At 46.3% G+C, this 20,606-nt stretch overlaps 1 protein-coding gene across 3 annotated transcripts in view; it reads left to right on the plus strand.

Moving 5' to 3' along the window:
* Positions 1-1,217: 1,217 nt before the first annotated feature.
* Positions 1,218-20,606, plus strand: part of lsp1a (lymphocyte specific protein 1 a) — a 26,239-nt gene continuing 6,850 nt past the window's right edge. For all 3 annotated transcript variants that reach the window (XR_013772290.1, XM_079276819.1, XM_079276820.1), the window contains exons 1-10: positions 1,218-1,381; positions 11,668-11,814; positions 14,025-14,403; positions 14,830-14,972; positions 15,154-15,373; positions 16,548-16,591; positions 16,981-17,062; positions 18,613-18,750; positions 18,980-19,075; positions 19,630-19,716. Coding sequence is in view for 2 of the 3 variants with exons in the window: in XM_079276819.1 (XP_079132945.1) it covers positions 1,323-1,381; positions 11,668-11,814; positions 14,025-14,403; positions 14,830-14,972; positions 15,154-15,373; positions 16,548-16,591; positions 16,981-17,062; positions 18,613-18,750; positions 18,980-19,075; positions 19,630-19,716 (1,395 nt within the window). In the remaining variant the exon portion in view is untranslated. The remainder of the gene's footprint in view (positions 1,382-11,667; positions 11,815-14,024; positions 14,404-14,829; positions 14,973-15,153; positions 15,374-16,547; positions 16,592-16,980; positions 17,063-18,612; positions 18,751-18,979; positions 19,076-19,629; positions 19,717-20,606) is intronic.

The following is a 20,606-nucleotide window of genomic DNA, read 5'->3' on the forward strand; positions in this document are numbered from 1 at the left end:
AGGAAAATATCGTGAAATACTTCATCAGGTTTATGAAAAGATCGTAAAATACTGAGGTTTATGAAAAGATCGTGAAATACTTCGTCAGGTTCATGAAAAGATCGTAAAATACTGAGGTTTATGAAAAGATCGTGAAATACTTCGTCAGGTTCATGAAAAGATCGTAAAATACTTAGGTTCATGAAAAGATCGTAAAATACTGAGTTAGGTTTGTGAAAAGATCGTAAAATACTTATGTTTATGAAAAGATCGTAATACTGAGGTTCATGAAAAGATTGTAATACTTGGGTTCATGAAAAGATCGTGAAATACTTAGTTAGGTTTATGAAAAGATCGTAATACTGAGGTTCATGAAAAGATCGTAAAATACTTAGGTTTATGAAAAGATCGTAATACTTGGGTTCATGAAAAGATTGTAAAATACTTAGTTAGGTTTATGAAAAGATCGTAATACTGAGGTTCATGAAAAGATCATAACATCATATCGTGACATATTTAGTTCGGAAAATATCCTTGTTTGGGTTAAACTAACTACAGAAGTGTCGTTACCCAAGTACGCATGTACGTTTGTTTTACTTATTCACATTAAATAAATAACGAAACAGATGACAAAATTAAGAGAGAAAAAGTTTGCCGAAGATCAATGACTAAAAATAAGAGCCGAGTATATTTCCTCCAAACCAGTTGATGGAAACGAGCCTAATTTAATGAATTATTGTTCATACATTTCAAAAGTTTTCTTAAAATTGAAAGACAGTTGAATAGAAACAAACATGACGATTGATACTTGTATTGTTAATGAATGGAGAGAAATAACAAACGGACGTCTTCTGATAATCTGCTGCTTTGGCAAATGTTGACAAGGAGACGGTTGTTGTTCAGTCGTGGATTGTTATTTTTTTATTGTATATCGTCTTTCATTCCCCCTCAGGGAAGAAGACCACATGACCCGACAGAACAGAGAGAGGCAGCAAAGAAAGAAACAGAGAGCGATGTCGGGCCTCTGAGCTCCCCAATGAAAACCACATGTAGGACGGAGGGGGGGGGGGGGGGGGGGGGGCTGTGTAATAACTAGAAGCCCCGCCTCCAAAAGAGGAGGGAGTCTCTCTGAGCACCACTGACATTCCAACTGGCATTGCTGTGTGTGTGTGTGTGTGTGTGTGAGAGAGAAACCAGCAGTCTAACAGTGAAACACTCTCTCTCCTCAGTCTGAGCTCTGGGCTTCGGTGCGGCTGCAGGACAGAAAAGCTGCTTTCAGTGTCGACTTGGAAACGGAACAGAAGAAGAAGTTCATCTGTTCCTGTTGAAGAAAAGAGGCCAACATGTCCAACGCTCTGCTGAGGAGAAACTCCAGCAAACAGGGTTTACAGAACCTGATGAGGTATGTGATCGATCCGGCCTCTGTTCACACAAAGACAGAAGTTAATGTTTGAACTCAGTTCAACGACCTTTATTTTGTTATTCAGAGAAATGAATTCACTGCTGAGATCTGGAGAACAACAACAAAGCATTTCATGGTTCCACGTGAGGATGAAGAGTGTTTTCATGTGTGTGTTTCATCTTAATGGGAACAGTGGGATTACTGGGAGTGTTTTGGGTCACGCAGGGTTTTGTGGGGGGGGGGGGGGGGGGTTAATCGACTTAACCTCCTCTCACATGCAACAATCATAACAAAAGAATTACACTCATAATCCATTTCCAGCCGGGAAATCTTTAATTGTTTTCTGAATGTATGAGCGGCTAAAATACATGCGGAGCTGGACGCCCGAGGCCGGTTCCACCGAGGCCGGTTCCACCGAGGCCGGTTCCACCGAGGCCGGTTCCACCGAGAGGGAAGTGGTGTCGGTGACCTGTGTCAGAGGTGAAAGGTCACCAGAGTCACTCTTTTGTTTTCGGGTCCCGTCCTGTCTGTTTTACTTCATCCTGTCGGGTTCCAGTGGTTTGTGATGAGATAAGAGAGTAACGTGGGGATGACATCAGTCCTCCTGAGCAGGCTGTGCTCCGATTGGTCGACGTCAACCGACCCTTCGTAGAAGTCGTAAAACAACAAGAACACGTTTGTCTTTTTGTCCGGACTTTTGTCTTTTCACAACAAATCCTTTTAAAATGTTCTGCATGCTCCTCAGTCCAAATATGGTCACTTCCTGTTCACTGGTTGCAAAAAACGACAACATGGCGACGGCGAAATCGCCGAACTCGAGGCTTTGAAATGACTACAGAAGAGCCGTTACTGAAGTACGCAAGTTAAGTTACAAATAAATCAACTTTGACGTGTCACCTGGGGAACAAGCGCCCATCCCCATGTTCCAACATCTCAAAATGTTTTGGTTCTGTTGAAGTTACGTTGGTGATGTTTGTGGCGTGTTTTCCTCAGAGGAAGAAGCTCGATGACGAACAATCCTCCGACGTTTCATTGATGCCTCACAGCGAGTCAATATTTCCACTTGTTCAAGTCGTGAAAGGATTCCTCTAGAACTAGAGATGCCACCAGCTGTTCTTTGACATTGATGGGACGTGTCCTCCACAATACTTTGTTTTAGAGTTGATTGTGTTTTGGTCTCTTATTTTGAAAATAGATTGATGGACGTCGGTTGGTTTTTCTTCTCGTCTAAATTCACTCTCAGATAAAATGGTTTAGTTCGTCGATCTTTGTGCGACTTGACCCTAAAAGTAGACTCGGTGTAACGTTCCGTGCCTCCACAGAGCGACTTCGTGTGTTGAGTTTCTGAAGTGCTGTGACGAGTCACAGTGAGCTTTCTGCAGCTGGAGGAGTCGCTGTGACTCATAAACTCAGCAGATGGCGTCGGTCTGAAAACATGACGTGTTTGAACATCAGACGCGTGATTCATTCAACGTTTTTTAGGCTTTTAATTTAATTATTGTCATTATAAAATGAGCCTTTATTGTTTTTATACTTGTGGTTTTGGACCTTTTACTTGACAGCTTTCTGCTAAATAATGTAAATGAATCTGGTGGAAAAGTTGAATGTTTTGTTGACTTTTTAAGGCACGTTTTTACTTTTCATTTTGAAGGTAGTTGTGTTGAAGCGTCTCATTTTACTTCAGCGAACGTTCCTCTTCAGATGAACAGCATTGAACCAGAGGTGATGAGCGAGGGGCGTTTGATTTGCACACCCTGATGGCGCTCACAGAACGGCTCGCTTCCTTCTATTGGCGCTCATTGATTCGACCAGACGTCTTCTTCTAGAACAGCGTTGCTCTTGTTGCATCACCTGCCTTTGTTTTCAACACATTCTGGGCATGTGGCCAAGTCACATGACCAGTTGTGTTGTCTGTTGATGCTGAGCGCTGGGAACAGCTACAGCACTGTGGCTGTATTTTCAGTGGTTGAATGATAATAAGTACATTTACTGAAATACTGTACTTGTACATGAGTATTTTCACACTTTCTACTTCTCCTCTACATCTCAGAGGTAACATTTCTGAAAGTAGAGCTGTGTTTACAGTGTGGTGTCAGCAGTGAAGGAGTACCTCTCCCACACTGATGCTGCTGTGCTGTGCTGTGCATCGTCATCTCTGCGTCTCAGCATCTGAAACACGTCGTTATCAGATGGTGGCGTTCATGCCGGCGGTTCAAGGCCGGCGCACAGCACGGCTGTTTTTAATCAGCTCTCTGTGGGTGATGTCACCAGGAGGCATACCTGCTGCGACCTCTGACCCCTGACTCACCCCCCCCCCCCCCACAAAAGGCCGGGTGTCCTCGGTGTTTATGCTACGGGGAGATAAGAGGCTGAGGAATGTGTTTGGGGTGGGGGGGTGTAGTTAGCTGATGAGTGATGGGAGTAACCATGAACCCCCCCCCCCCCCCCGCTGGTTGTCTGCATCAGGAGGACGGAGGGAAAGTAAACAGGGTGGTGCTTCCTGGTTCTCCTCTTCATCTGCTGATGGATTGATTTCTCCGCTATCGTCACGCTGCAGTGATCCTCGGTACCCGGAGAGGTTTGAAGGAGATATAAACGTTTCTACCTAAAAACCCGTGGAGCTAGCATTAGCGGCGTACGTTAGCGCATCATTAGCTAGTGTTAGCACATCTATGCTACGCTATGCTTGTGCATTGAATTGCAGACCCTCCTACGAGTAAACACCCAAAATATTTGTCAACTGAAAATGATCCGTTTTGCAATAGTTTGCCAAAAATGTTTGTCTTTCGTTCTCATTTTGACGCCATCGATAGAAACCTTTTCTGTGACCTTAGATTTGAGGAATGTGAGTGCTACAGGTTACCATTCATACTTTTAGGGTGAACTATTCATTCAATGGAATTATTACTAATGAGGGAACTGCATGAACCAGAATACTTCAAGGGAAACGCTCACCTCTCCACCTTCTGCTCGCTTGTCATTTTTTGACATCTTAAAAGAAAAATAAAGCTTCGGGTTCAATCTGATTCAAAGTTTGTTTTCTTTTGGACTTCCCAGAGAAAGAAGCCCTCGTTATCATCTGCCCTGATGCTCGACAACTTCTTCTGAACTTCTCTCGATCTAAAAAAACAGTTTTGTTTGTCGTCCTCTTTGGAACGAGGTCATTGGTGTCTGTCGGGTCATTCTGACTGCACGTCTCTTCCTGTCCTTCAAAGAAACCTGCAGGGTTTCCAGACTTCAGGGATCTGGAGCCCTTTCCGTGCTCTGCATGGGGGGTCACACACCCAGACATGCAACACAGCAACGAGGGGTCACGTCTGCCTGAAGTCTCCGGGGCTTTGCTGGACTTCTGGTCATTACAGCGAGAGTCTGACTGCTTTTGTGCTGTAATGTAGCAATATACTGACTCTTGCATTACTTCTTTCCCTTATCATGAGAAGTTTCCTCTGCTGTCGCTGAAAATAAAACATCTGTAATACTTGTTATTAAATCTGCCAATTATTAGCAATGAACTGACCAGAATCTCTTCTTGAAAGTCTCTTTTATTCTGAACTAAAGAAGCTTTTTAAACATCTCAGAAGTCTACAGATGTGTTTTTGATTCAGTGTTTTGAGATGAGCAGATTGTGACATTCTGCACAATTCCTCCTTTGCTAAGCCCCGCCTCTTGAACACAGACTGGCCAATCACGGGGTCCGACAACTATCCGCTCTGCCCCACAGACTCTCGTCACTGGTTTCAGATGTTCTTCATGTTGGTTTAGTGGATTGGGAGTTCAACATTGTGGAATAGTGATACTCGTTACCCAGAGAGAGGAGGTACACGGTTCTAAATCAAGTTCATTGCAAATAAAATGGAATTTGCTGAAACTGCAGATTAGCACTAAACAAGTACAGCTGTGACTGATGGGAATGTCTCCAGTTCTGAACAAAATCAGAGGGACCGTCATCTGGGAACCACCAATGTCTGTATGACATTTAATGGCAATCAATCAATTAGTGGCTGAGACATTTCACACAAAAACAAAAACTTCAATGCACGTTTTTTTTATACAGCACATTTCAGCAACAAGGCAATTCAAATCTGTTTTACATAAAACATCAAAAGCAACAAGAAGGAAAAGTCAGGGGATGAATAAAAGCAGTGGGGTTCGTCATCTGGGAACCATGAATGTCTGTAATTTAATGGAAACGTATAAAATTGTTATGTTGAAGATATGTCGGTGTAGACCAAAGCTGGAGCTGCATGCTAACAACACTGTTTTTCTGTTCATTTCAAAGGCAGAAGCTGTGAGGCGTATTCGTTGACCTCTGCAGATCTGCTCTCACTCGTCCGCTGACTTCCTTTCTGGGAAGTGTCGTCTTTTTGTCGTTTATTCTGTGAGAGTCATTCAGTGAATGTGAATCGCTGCCCCGACGTGTCTCAACACGGCGGTGACTTCATCTCACGAACGTCTTCCCACCGTCCTCGTCTGTCCCCCGGCTGAAAGCGAGCCGTGTTATTATTGTGTCATTCAACCGAGTCATCCCTGCGCTGACAGCATGTGTACTCGCAAAAGAGCAGATAATACTTTTCACCTTTTCTCCTCCCGACAGTGAATCCCTCTTTCAGTCTTCAGACGTCAGCGGACAATGAAGCCGAAAGCCTGAACAAGTGCAGACAGAGGGAGGACGCAGTATGTGGTGGAGGTGGTGTGTTGGCAGGTGGTGCAGCTCTTCTATCCGGTGTGTGTGTGTGTCGTCTTTCTGGTGGTTGCTTCTGATGTTGGCGGTCACAGAACTGAATTGTTGAAGGCTTTGTGGCCGCAAATCTGTTGTGCAGCAACCAGCCGTGTCTCCAAACAATGGAAGGCTGTTTGTTCCTTAAAAATAACAGGCCGGCTTTTTAGAGTTTCACTTTTCATTTTCTTAAAGTTAGATGTGGGGAAACTGCTAGCCTAGCTTAGCACAAAGACTGGAAGCAGGGGTTATCTTTTCTAACGCGGTACTTCATAAAAATACACGAATGGAAACACGGCTCGAGAGACCAAAATAAAAGCCTTTTTTTACACTAAATCTAGACGTCTCTGCTCCCTCGCGTCGACTCCTCGGCTCGGGCGACGTCTGAACCTTCATGTCAATCACTCTGACCTCACGGGCTCAAGGGCACGTCGTCAGCCTTTAATGTGAGGACGTGTTGGGGGTGTTGGTACGCAGCGTGTTCAGTCGGCCTTTAATGTGAGGACGTGTTGGGGGTGTTGGTACGCAGCGTGTTCAGTCAGCCTTTAGTCTGAGGACGTGTTGGGGGTGTTGGTACGCAGCGTGTTCAGTCGGCCTTTAGTCTGAGGACGTGATGGGGGTGTTGGTACGCAGCGTGTTCAGTCAGCCTTTAGTCTGAGGACGTGTTGGGGGTGTTGGTACGCAGCGTGTTCAGTCAGCCTTTAGTCTGAGGACGTGTTGGGGGTGTTGGTACGCAGCGTGTTCAGTCAGCCTTTAGTCTGAGGACGTGTTGGGGGTGTTGGTACGCAGCGTGTTCAGTCAGCCTTTAGTCTGAGGACGTGTTGGGGGTGTTGGTACGCAGCGTGTTCAGTCGGCCTTTAGTCTGAGGACGTGTTGGGGGTGTTGGTACGCAGCGTGTTCAGTCAGCCTTTAGTCTGAGGACGTGTTGGGGGTGTTGGTACGCAGCGTGTTCAGTCAGCCTTTAGTCTGAGGACGTGTTGGGGGTGTTGGTACGCAGCGTGTTCAGTCAGCCTTTAGTCTGAGGACGTGTTGGGGGTGTTGGTACGCAGCGTGTTCAGTCAGCCTTTAATGTGAGGACGTGTTGGGGGTGTTGGTACGCAGCGTGTTCAGTCGGCCTTTAGTCTGAGGACGTGATGGGGGTGTTGGTACGCAGCGTGTTCAGTCAGCCTTTAGTCTGAGGACGTGTTGGGGGTGTTGGTACGCAGCGTGTTCAGTCGGCCTTTAGTCTGAGGACGTGTTGGGGGTGTTGGTACGCAGCGTGTTCAGTCAGCCTTTAGTCTGAGGACGTGTTGGGGGTGTTGGTAGGCAGCGTGTTCAGTCAGCCTTTAGTCTGAGGACGTGTTGGGGGTGTTGGTACGCAGCGTGTTCAGTCAGCCTTTAGTCTGAGGACGTGTTGGGGGTGTTGGTACGCAGCGTGTTCAGTCAGCCTTTAGTCTGAGGACGTGTTGGGGGTGTTGGTACGCAGCGTGTTCAGTCAGCCTTTAGTCTGAGGACGTGTTGGGGGTGTTGGTACGCAGCGTGTTCAGTCAGCCTTTAATGTGAGGACGTGTTGGGGGTGTTGGTACGCAGCGTGTTCAGTCGGCCTTTAGTCTGAGGACGTGATGGGGGTGTTGGTACGCAGCGTGTTCAGTCAGCCTTTAGTCTGAGGACGTGTTGGGGGTGTTGGTACGCAGCGTGTTCAGTCGGCCTTTAGTCTGAGGACGTGTTGGGGGTGTTGGTACGCAGCGTGTTCAGTCAGCCTTTAGTCTGAGGACGTGTTGGGGGTGTTGGTAGGCAGCGTGTTCAGTCAGCCTTTAGTCTGAGGACGTGTTGGGGGTGTTGGTACGCAGCGTGTTCAGTCAGCCTTTAGTCTGAGGACGTGTTGGGGGTGTTGGTACGCAGCGTGTTCAGTCAGCCTTTAGTCTGAGGACGTGTTGGGGGTGTTGGTACGCAGCGTGTTCAGTCGGCCTTTAGTCTGAGGACGTGTTGGGGGTGTTGGTACGCAGCGTGTTCAGTCAGCCTTTAGTCTGAGGACGTGTTGGGGGTGTTGGTACGCAGCGTGTTCAGTCAGCCTTTAGTCTGAGGACGTGTTGGGGGTGTTGGTACGCAGCGTGTTCAGTCGGCCTTTAGTCTGAGGACGTGTTGGGGGTGTTGGTACGCAGCGTGTTCAGTCAGCCTTTAGTCTGAGGACGTGTTGGGGGTGTTGGTACGCAGCGTGTTCAGTCGGCCTTTAGTCTGAGGACGTGTTGGGGGTGTTGGTACGCAGCGTGTTCAGTCTTGCCTCTGGTGTCAGTTTACATAGAGACATAAAACCGGCTCGACTCCCGCTGAGGAAGTGAAAGTGTTCTGTCGTTAATTGTCTCTTTTTTTGATGATCAGACGACTCGAGCGAGAAAGCTGTTGATGAAACACGGGACGATGAGGAAGTAAAGCTGCCGGTGTTCCTCGGACTGTACAAGTCGGGGGGGGGGGGGGTAAATGGTTTAGTCTGAATCGGATGTTTGAGTGGAGAGGCCGAGCTTGACAGAATCCTCCAGCGCTGATTACAGAAAGGAAACGGAACGAGAGTTCAATCAGTCTGCTGACTCACAGAGGAACACGACATACGTATCATGTACAGCACTGGAGAAAAACACCTCACTGACCTCCTACCTCCAACTCTTCTCGCGGTCCAATCATCAGACCCCGTCTTCCCTTTTCAATGTTGTCGTTTCACAAGAGAATATTTGACATGTTTAAGGGATTCTACTTACTTGAATCTTGAAAAATCTGTTCAATCAAACAAACCGACGAGCTTGAAGAACACATGTACTATCCAACAGCATCGCAGGGATTAACGAAGTGAAATATGTAATTTTCCGACTATCGTTGATGATAAAAACAGAATATTATAATGCCGGTCTCTGCTGGAGGATCTGGGTCTGTCCACGGTGGACCGGTCTCTGCTGGAGGATCTGGGTCTGTCCACGGTGGACCGGTCTCTGCTGGAGGATCTGGGTCTGTCCGCGGTGGACCGGTCTCTGCTGGAGGATCTGGGTCTGTCCACGGTGGACCGGTCTCTGCTGGAGTCTGAGCTGAAGGAGGTTCTGGTGAACCTGCATGAGTTCATCTGGTTTCACCAGAATCCGACCCGGTGGCTCTGATAACGAGCATCAAGAACAACTCTATAGAAACAGACCATCTTCTCTCTGAGGGTCTCTGTACTGATTGAGGTCTGATAGAGGATCAGGACTACACTGAGACTGGTTCATATAGAGGACCAGGACTACACTGAGACTGGTTCATATACAGTAGGATCAGGACTAACTGAGACGTATGTTACCTTAGAAGAAGCTTTTATTTTGAAAGTCAGCTGTCTCTGTAGCTGCACATCCTGTCCTGACGTAGTGACCGCTGCCTCTCTGCTGCTCCATCCTCCATCACAGAGTTTCTGACCCTCACCCAGCTGTCCTCCGGCCTCTCCACCTCTGTCCCTTCATTCGTTTCCTGTCAGGAAGGACGGAGACACACGAGGAGGAAGTGATGCTGATGCTGACAGAGTGGTCTTGTTATCAGCAGCAGACCGCTGTGCTTTCAGCGGGTCTAACAACGATCCGGTCCGGTCCGGTCCGGTCCTGGTCCACATCTTTAACGTCTCCTCCTTCACCAGCTACAGAAACTAAACCTGGTGCTCGTTTCTGCAACTTGTCCTGTTTAGTTCAGAATAGGAGAACAATTTAAAATGTGAGAAAAGCCGTCAGCGGTGAGGAGCTGCACGAGATGAGTTTTGTCATTTATGAATCTGGTGATGAGGGTCTGAGGTCACCGTGTGTCCGACCTTCCTCCATCCCCCTCTTAAAGAAAGTGGAGGACCAGATGGAGCCGTTGGGGGTCTCTTGGTGACCCAGAAGCCACATGTGAGTCCAGTAACTGGACACCTGAGCATCCAGATGGATCTTATTGAGCGTCAACACAAAGCCACAGAGCAGCTTGTTGACTTATTTATTTTGACTTCTGTACTCAGTTACCTCACTTCGTTATTTCAACCTAACGAAGTAGTTTTGTTGTCTAAACCTAACCAAGTTGTTTCCTGTGAAGACGGAAGTTTATTTTGAAAATACTGCGTGTAACAAGTGGAAATTTACACTTTTTGCTGGAATTTTGTAGGAAAATACGTAAACGAAAAAAAGTATTTATTAAAAGCTCCCAGTTGAGTTTTTTTGTAAAGAAAAGAGTCAACATGTTGAATCTCTTTACTTCTATTTCTATTGTTCTCAGTTTGCAGCTGGCAGTCGTCTTCTTCCTTCTGTTCGTATGAAACGGATCCGCTCTCATGAGGTTACAGCTGCTCTCTCAATGCTGCGATGTCTGAAACATGATTCAACCCAAAAGTCACAAAGTCACAACTGCTGATGTCGATATTAATGATCAAACACGCATGAAAATGATTGAAAGTGAAGATGAAGCTGCTTCACGTCAGCGTGTTTGATTAAAGCTGTCGTATTGAGGATTCATGGATTCATGGATTCATGGAGGCCTCATGTTTGGTACGTTTCCTCTGGATGAACTCAGATTAACGTGTTCGTAATGAATACTGTGGAGCGACGCTGCGTTCGTGCTGCAGATCAACGTTTGGCAGATGTTGTTCAGGTCGGATCTCTTGACTTCACTGAGTCTGTCTCAACACTCGCGTGTGATTCCTGACAAATGTTTCCCATTCGACGCCGTTATAGTTCCCACGAGCCACAAAGGAAAAGTGCTCGTTCCAGCAGCGGTCAGAGAGGACGTGGTGGCATTTTGGGGGATTTTGAGGGATTGTGTCATCGAGCTGAGAGACCACTTCAATTATTTGTCTGTTTTCTGAGCTTTTACAGTAAAAAACTACATTCTGCGGCAAAAAGATTGTAGATATTATAAAAAGTTGATAATTGCTAGATTTTTTTAAGCAACAACAAACAATCTTTATGCTTCTTAAATGTGCTTATTGTTGCTTTATTTCACTGTAAACTGAATATTTAGTGTTTTGAACTGTTAACAAAACCAGCTGTTTGTCATCTTACCAGTAAATTTATGCTCGTCACATGAATACAGTCTTTAAAATTATTTCCGTCTTCACAGGAAACGTAGTTAGCTTTAGAAAAATATTCCAGTTTCGGTTAAAATAACAACGGAAGTGCGGATATCGATGTGCGCTTGATGACGCTACCCTTGAAGAAACAGGACGTTCACTGCTCGTGTCTCAGTGTTGAGTTGTTTTGAAGTTACATTTGTGACGTGTTTTCTGTACTTATGTTATAATGTTCATGCACTCTTTCACCCATGAGATCACGTTTGATAATCATAAACGCTCAATAATGATCTCATAAGTCTGTCACTGTGGAAGTATGAAGAAGAACTGCAGTGTGTATATTTAGACTGTCTGTAATGTATGATAGTGGAACATAAAGTCCCAACAAATATTCTCATGTAAAATCTGAAATCACAAAAAAATGTAGAAACCATGAATCCAATGTTTTGCTCAGAAAAATGGAGAACCATTTGAGTTGAACGTGAGTGCAGGCCTGGATTGGAGCTGATCTTCTACCTTCACGGTGTCCTCGTCTGTCTGCAGGCTGACGGCTCAGAGGAGCGTTGAGGACGCTGAGGAGGTGGAGCGGGAGCAACGCCGAAGAGCTCGCGAAGCGTCGCGCTGGTCCAACGGAGGATCGCAACCCGGAGAGTCCTCACCGGAGGACCGGACGCCGGCAGAGGACGGCATGTACGTACGGACCAGACGACAACCTCCGGTCTGCAGAGTGAAGTCAAAGCTTCACGTGTTAAAGCTGCATTCTCTCTAGTGGCCACCAGGGGGCGACTCCTCTGGTTGTATAGAAGTCTATAGAAAATGACTCTACTTCTCTTGATTTATTCCCTCAGTAAACATTGTAAACATGAGTTTATGGTCTCAATCTTATGGCCTTATGGTCCATTTAGAGTCACACAGACCATAAAGCAGGGGATGCTTTAGGGCGGGGCTACACTGTGATTCACAGGTCTCTGCGTCACTCATCCTCGGTATAAATATGGTCACTTCCTGTTCACTGGTTGCAAAAAAACAAGATGACGACGGTGAAATATCGCCGAACTCTTCAAAACATCAGTCCACAAACCAACGGGTGACGTCACGATGACTCCGCCCACTTCTTATATACAGTCGGTGGTACAGACAAACGGTTGAAATGAATAATAATACTTTCATTTATACATCACTTCAAGACAAAGGTCACTCACTCGCCTCACGTCCACCGTCTTCCTGTCCAAGCTGCTCACTGTGTGAGAGGCTGTTCTTCTTTCTGGGGACGACTGCCGGTGTTTCAGGAGTTTGTCCGACGTTTCCACTGGACGCATGCAAACAACCTCGTCCTCCCGCTGGTCTGAAGACGAACACACAGCTGCGTTCTCATGACACCGGCGCAGAGGAATGTCTCCTGCAAAGGGCCTCCCGCCGCGTGGACGCTTGTAGCCGACTTTAACTTTAACGACCGTTTCCTCCTCCATCACATCACAGGTTGAGCTGGTCGTCAGGCTGCGGTGACTCCGCCTGTAATTGAAAGATTTTCTCTACAAGACGGAGCAGTGATGCTGCGCTGCGTTGAAATCCCCTTTTGCTGCATGACTTGCAGAATCCAAAGAGGTCAGAGGTCAAGTTCTGGCAGAGCTTGAACCCGGCGGCAACCTCCAGTGAAAACGTGCATTCTCTCGAGTGTCCACCAGGGGGCGACTCCTCTGGTTGTATAGAAGTCTATGAGAAAGTGAAGCACGTGTTCTCACGTTGACCTCGATGACGGTAAGAAGAGAATAATACGGTGAAACAGAGAAGGCCGACATGTTTCCTGACGGACGCGTCTCAACCTCGACTCAGGAATCCGTTCAGGTGTCGGACACGGAGACGTCGCTGCTCGTTCAGGTTGATTAGCTGCTGAGACTCCCATCATGCAGCGGGGCCGTCTTCATCATCTGGGGAATGCTGAGTGAATTCTTTCCACCAGCTCCTGGAAACACAAAACACACTTTCATTCCTTTCACTCAGCGGGGGAGCAGCAGGAGATGTGGAGAATGTGTCCAAATCACAAGTTGACTGAATCAACACTTGATTCATGTGCAACACTTAAATGAAAGGTCAAACGTTGTACATCGATATTATTCTGCGTTTTGCAGTGTTTGCTCCCTGCAGGGCCGCACAGGGTCCGGAGCTGATGGATGATTTCTCGGATCAACGGATCGGTTCAGATCGGTACTGAACCGCCGCAGAGCAGCTGCAGGTTCAAACATGTGATGAGCTCAAATGTTCCAGAGAGGAAATAAGCCTCCGGTCCAAACCGGATGAGGTTTAGGAAAAGCTTGTGTTTTGGGGTAAAACCTCAGACTGTACCTAAGTGGACGTAGTCATCGTGATGTCACTCATTGGTTTGTGGAATGATGTTTTGAAGCCTCAAGTTTGGAAATTTCACTGTCGCAACCTTGAATTACGGCTGGCGCCATGTTTTTTTTCCGCAACCGATAAAGGGAAGTGACCATATATGGACTGAGGAGTGACGTAGAGACGCCCTCTCTGGTAGAGACCTGTCAATCACCGTGTAGCCCCGCCCTAAAGCATCCCCTGCTTTATGGTCTGTGTGACTCTAAATGGACCATAATGTACTAAATGAACATCATGCTGTATTGAAGAAGACTTGAAACTAGAGATTGAGACATAAACTCATGTTTACAATGTTTACTGAGGTAATAAATCAAGAGAGAAGTATAGTCATTTTCTATAGACTTCTATACAACCAGAGGAGTCGCCCCCTGGTGGACATTAGAGAGAATGCAGCTTTAGGACTTCCGGAGGTTGCTGCCTGGTGGTTCCTCGTTAAGTCTGCTTCGGCTTGTTGTTGTTTTGTTCCTGTGAAACCTTGACCACCTGCTCCTCGCCCGTCTCCTCCTCAGGTACCACGGCGACCTGAAGCCGAGCAGCTCTCCGGCTCTGGAGGAGGACGAGGGCTTCAGCGACTGGACTCGGCGTCGAGAGAGACAGAGGCAGCGGCGCCTGCAGGAGCTCAGCCGGGGAGGCGAGGAGGACGAAGAGGAGGACAGGAGAAACGAACCTGTTCCCCTCAAGACCGTCCAGGCCTCGATCACGTCCTCCAGCCGACTGCAGAGACGGGAGCACCTCAAAGAAGATGGGGTGGAGATGGAGAGGAAGAAGGAGCGCGACGAAAAGAAGATTCAAACTGAGAGGGTGAGGAGGGAGGAAGAGGAGAGGAAGAGGAAGCGAGAGGAGGCGACGAACGGGAGGAAGGAGGAGATTCAAAGGCCGAATACAGAGGTAAGAGTTTGTCTCCAAACAAGTGTGATTTTTAAAGGTTTTTAGTTAATTCTAGACACGTCTGCATCTCACGTCTACAATCATTAAAGAGAAGACTTGGTCAAATCTGAAGTTATCCAACAGAAGTCCAAGTTCGTCATCTGAGACAGACGTCAAGTCTGAAGTAATTCAAGAGACGAGTCACAGTTCAAGGTCTGCATCAATGTCGAGTTCTCCAACAAGTCTGAGTCAGTCAAGTCTGTTCAAGTCCCAAAGTTATTCAAGACACGTCACGTTTGACTCGTCTCATTTCTCTTTCATGTTATTTCAGTCCAAGTCTGATCAAGTCTTTATCAGCAGATCACAAGTCAGCGTTCAGGTTTTTAACGTCTGTGACTTCAAATGACACCGAATGTCAGTGAAGAGAAGATCTGTTGAACTCTTCAGGTGGAGAAAAGAAAAGAGGTTCAAATCTCCTACACGTCCAAGGTTTTCCTTCACCAAGAGCCCAAACCCACCAACGCCAACGGAGACGCACCCAAAGAGGAGGCGCCGCCGTACGAGAACAAGAAGACCAGGAGGTCCACCAGGTGTGCAGCTTCAGAGTATCTACAAAGACAGAATGTCTCTGACTAGCATAGACTGCAGTGTCCACATAGTTTTGGCCATATTGTTGAGAATGGATTCAAAGGGCAGTTGACCGGCTGACGGGCTCGGCTCAGGTCAGTAAAAACAGCAGATCGATGTCTAACACCTCCCCGGCCTTTGCAGCAGAGCCGTGGAGCCGGAGAGCATCCTGGACACGGAGCAGAGCCGGCAGAGCCTCCAGCAGAAGGGCAGCCAGGACCTGGAGCAGCTCAGACACCGACAGGTGGAGGCCGAGCAGGAGCTGGAGGAGCTGAAGAGGAGGAGGGAGCACAGGCGTCGAGCCCGGCTGGAAGAGGAGCGTCGGAGGGAGGAGGAGGAGCAGCAACGGCTGGCCAAAGAGGAGGTACGCAGGCCTGGTGCCACTGCGGGTTGAACCTCATGGCCCCGATTATTCTGAGTGAAATATGAAAGCATGAAAGGATGAAAGGATGAAAGGATCTCTAGAGTCCTGATGTCTGTACAACCATCTCATTGGCTGCTAATAAGACAACGTGTGTGTTTAGCTCATGCGCCCTCTAGTGGTCAAACAGATTGTCACCTTCTATGTTTGGAGGCTTTCTTTCTGCAGCGCTGACAGCTGGTCAGTAGAAGTGTGGAGCTTAACTTGTGATGTGACTCCGAGGAGGAGGAGGAGGAGGAGGAGGAGGAGGAGGAGCCTCAGTACGTCCAGCGTATACATACATATGTATGTATGCATATGTACATACGTGTGTGTATGTATGTATAGATATATATATCTGTGTATAATATCAATAACATGGTTCAACTCTGCAGAAGCAGATCTCAGGCACACCAGTGAACATCGTGTTCAAGCGAGATACAAACGTTTCTGTCATCTGTGAACTGATGCGTGTAGTCGAGAGCAGAGGCCAGACAGGAAGTGACATCATGACTTTGTGTGTGTGTGTGTGTGTGTGTGTGTGTGTGTGTGTGTGTGTGTGTGTGTGTGTGTGTGTGTGTGTGTGTGTGTGTGTGTGTGTGTGTGTGTGTGTGTGTGTGTGTGTGTGTGTGTGTGTGTGTGTGTTGCTTTCTCTTTGTCCACATTGAAATCAGCATTAAGTTCAAACATAACTTCACACGAGTCATCCACACGAGTCCACTTTAAAGATGAAACATGTTTTTATGTCAAATACGCACTATTTGACAGAAGATGAATCTGTAGATGAAGTTCTAACGCTCACATGTATTTGTGTGATTTGAACACGCCTGAAACTACAAAAACAAATAACTTCAAACTGACTGGATTGTGCCGAGTAGACGGATGTGGAGGAAGTACAGTGCAGTAGCTCACCAGTAAAGACGGGATGAATTAAAAAGCTAACTTTCTTAATAGGAAGCGGCGCATTCACTCGTTGTGCATCCGTCTCGTGCTCTGTTTCCCATCATGCTTTGCGTCGACAGCTGCTGCGATGACTCGTCCGGTTCGATGGAGGCCGGAAGACTCGGCCGAGTCGTTGGCCGGACTGTAATCAACAAAGAGGCGGCGACATGAAAATACATTTCTTCGTCTTTTTCAGATCTCAGAGAGAACTGAGTCGCTGAACCGCTCGCTGAAGAAAAGGTGAATATCTTCATCAGTGTCTCCTCCTCCTCCTCGCTCTGGTTCATGCTCTGATGAACTCCGTGCAGACGCAGTATTTCTACATTTGTTTTGGTGGTTGTTGAAGTTTGGAGGCTAACAGGAAGTCTGCAGCTCTCAAGAGTTGTGCTTTTATTTTGAAATGTGTTCAGAGGAGGAAGCTGAACCAGCAGCGTTGGTGCCTCGTTCTCATCTCTTGTCACTTAAATATAATTGAATACGTTTTAAATTAAAAGGTGTTTCACTTACTCTGGGTCTTGATCCAAACGTGTGAGGTCAGCTGCGTCTCTGAAGGTGTGGACTTCATCCTCAGTCACGGATCTGATCCTGAACCTGTTTGAACTCTTTGTGTCTCATGTTGTCTGAATCAGAAACAGCTTTAAGAAGACGCCGACGCTCGTCCTGCTGCCAAAGATCGACGACAAGCTGGAGCAGTACACACACGCTGTGGAGGTGAACACACACACACACACACACACACACACACACACACACACACACACACACACACGCTGTGGAGGTGAACACACACACACACACACACACACACACACACACACGCTGTGGAGGTGAACACACACACACACACACACACACACACACACGCTGTGGAGGTGAACACACACACACACACTGAAATACGCTAAAACACACTAAAACGTGGTAGAGACCTGTCAATCAGCGTGTAGCCCCGCCCTAAAGCATCCCCTGCTTTATGGTCTGTGTGACTCTAAATGGACCATAAAGTACTAAATGAACATCATGCTGTATTGAAGAAGACTTGAAACTAGAGATTGAGACATAAACTCATGTTTACAATGTTTACTGAGGGAATAAATCAAGAGAGAAGTAGAGTCATTTTCTATAGACTTCTATACAACCAGAGGAGTCGCCCCCTGGTGGTCACTAGAGAGAATGCAGCTTTAACACATGAAGCTTTGACTTCACTCTTCAGAAGAAAGAAAGGCATGTAAACCTGTAATAGTGCCAATTGTCATGTTCACACTTTTAATAAGTCTGATATAACTCATTAACTATGAGCTTCATGCTAAGCTAAGCTAACAGGCTGCTGGTTGTAGTCTTATATTTAATGGACTGACTTCAACATCGGACTTTGTTTCCTCTTAAACCCTCTCTGGTGTTTTCTGCACACTCAGCAGCTGCTGGTGAGCTTTTGGACTCTCATTGTTTAAAACCAGGTCAAAGGTCAAAGAGCAGCTCCGACCTTTTTAGTGTCGAGGTCTCACGTCTCCGTCAGCGCCGGGTCGATGACGCTACAGCGTCTGTTATCTCAGACAGAAATATATATGAATACGATATCCGGCCCCTGGTTTCACTCCTCACCGCAGGCCGACGCACCGCGAGGTCAACGACGAGGTCAACGACGAGGTCAACGACGAGGTCAACGCAAAGCCACTTTTATTTAAGGAGAGCTTCTGAAAACTGGAAGCAGCTTCGACATGAAGTGCAATAAAATAGAATAAAGAGTGTTGAGAAGGAAGAATATTCTCCCATGAACTGGTGCTGAGATGTTCTGTCTTATTCTCACATTGTTCACTTGTCAGTACAGAAGTCCAAGGCTGCAACATTTCATCAAACTGAATGTTGAAGTTTAGTTTTAATTTTCTTATTTGAAAGTGCAGAATTGGTACCAAAACTATAATTAATCACACTGACGTTCTGGGGACGAGTTGATGGAGAAAGCAAAGAACTTAAACCGGAAAATAAAATCGGAAAGTTGAATTTTAAAGTTGAATTGTCTGCTTTTAATTTATTTATGATGAAAATAAAATGGTCATATTAGGGAGATTCGGGACAATGAGAGGCTTCACAGTCTAGTTTAATATATGATGGTGTAGTTACCTTCTGTCCAACCAGAAGTCAGTATTCTCCGTGGACATGGAGCTTGAAACATGAAGTTTACGAGGTTTCACATGACACGTTTACTGTACACTAACCCACGGCTGTTCGTTGTCGTTGTTGTTGTTGTTGTTGTTGTGCAGAACTCCCAGGAGGTCCGGGCAGTGAAGGCATCACTGGCCAACCTGCCCAGCTCACCTGAGGTCGTCGCCTCCAAGAAAAACCTGTTTGAGGCCGGCGAGGCCTGGAGCCAGAGTCCCACCAAGGGAGCCACCTGCAAGGTAAGAACCCCCCCCCCCCCCCCCCCACACACACACACACACACACACACACACACACACACCAAATTATATTCAAAAGAAAACAGAAATCACATTTATCTGGAAGCCATCTTTCCTTTCACCTGACAATATATGTGAGCATCACAATGACTTGTGGGGTTTTGTTTTTCATCTTATTGTTTTGGCACTAATGGGCTTCCATAGTTTAACTGAAACCTCTCTGAACCAGGACGCTGATGGGCTGAAGGTGGGCGTGGCCAGCCGGATCACTCAGTGGGTGAAGGGTCCGTCTGACGGCAGCAGACAGTCGGCCTCCAGACCGCCAGTGAGTCACAAACACAACGTGAATAACGTTAAACGTCTTCACAGCAATGCTTCAGAATACATCATCTGATAATGTCACGTAGAATGAGATACCAGTCACAGGAGACAACGAGTACTTCTACTGCTGGTACTACTACGCCACTGACTGGCTGTGATGAGATGTGTTCAGGTGCAGCTTAAAAGTCAGTAATATGAGGTTTCCCTCTTGTGGAGGAAACAACATCATCAAAACAAAAGTCTTCCTCTGCTTCAACTTTGAAGGATTTCTTTTATTTGAGAAATAGTTCATTTATTTCATGAAGTGGACCAGAAACTGACGTCATAGTAAAGAAAAGACTCAATAAATATATAACATCAAACAAAGAAATAAACGCTTATAATATCAAACGGATGTGCAGATAATTGAGGAAATTCATAAACAGAGAAATCATGGAAATAGAAAAGATGTATTGACATTAATCTGACCGAATAATCAAATACATTTTCTTTCTATTTGTTTCTTTTCAAATGAATAATTGAGGCTTTTATTTCTGCATTTATTGATCGATCTGTCAGGATGTGAGGCCCGGAGATGTGATGCAGAAAAAGAACATGTGGGAGGTGATCGGAGACTCGACAGGAGGGCGGGGCCAAAGAGACAAGGTGAGCGCGCACACACACACACACACACACACACGCACACATACATACGCACACATACACATACACACGCACATACGCACACACACACATACACACGCACATACGCACACACACATACGCACACATACACATACATACGCACACACACACATACACACGCACATACGCACACACATACATACACACGCACACATACATACGCACACATACACATACACACGCACATACGCACACACACACATACACACGCACACATACATACGCACACATACACATACACACGCACATACGCACACACACACATACACACGCACACGCACATACGCACACACACACATACACACGCACACATACATACGCACACATACACATACACACGCACATACGCACACACACACATACACACGCACACATACATACGCACACACATACACACATACATACATACGCACGCACACACACACATACACATACACACGCACATACGCACACACACACATACACACGCACACATACATACGCACACACATACACACATACATACATACGCACACACACACATACACATGCACATACGCACACACACACGCACACACACATACGCACGCACGCACGCGCGTGCACACACACAAATTCAAATTCCAGATGAACTTTAATTAATTTATTTTTTAGTTATTTTTCTTCATTTATTTCAGTTCATTTTATATTTTCTTGCCTCTATTGTGACAAATACTTAATAGTATTTGATTATATCATAATTCAATAATCGGAATACAGTTTTAATCGCTAGATTTTATTAAAGTACATTCTTTCATTTGTTTTTTCTTCACACTTTTCCTCTGTGATCCTCTTTATTGTTGACATGAACAGATTGATTGGATTGACTGATT

Source organism: Melanostigma gelatinosum (assembly GCF_949748355.1).
Source record: "Melanostigma gelatinosum genome assembly, chromosome: 1".
Lineage (NCBI taxonomy): Eukaryota > Metazoa > Chordata > Actinopteri > Perciformes > Zoarcidae > Melanostigma > Melanostigma gelatinosum.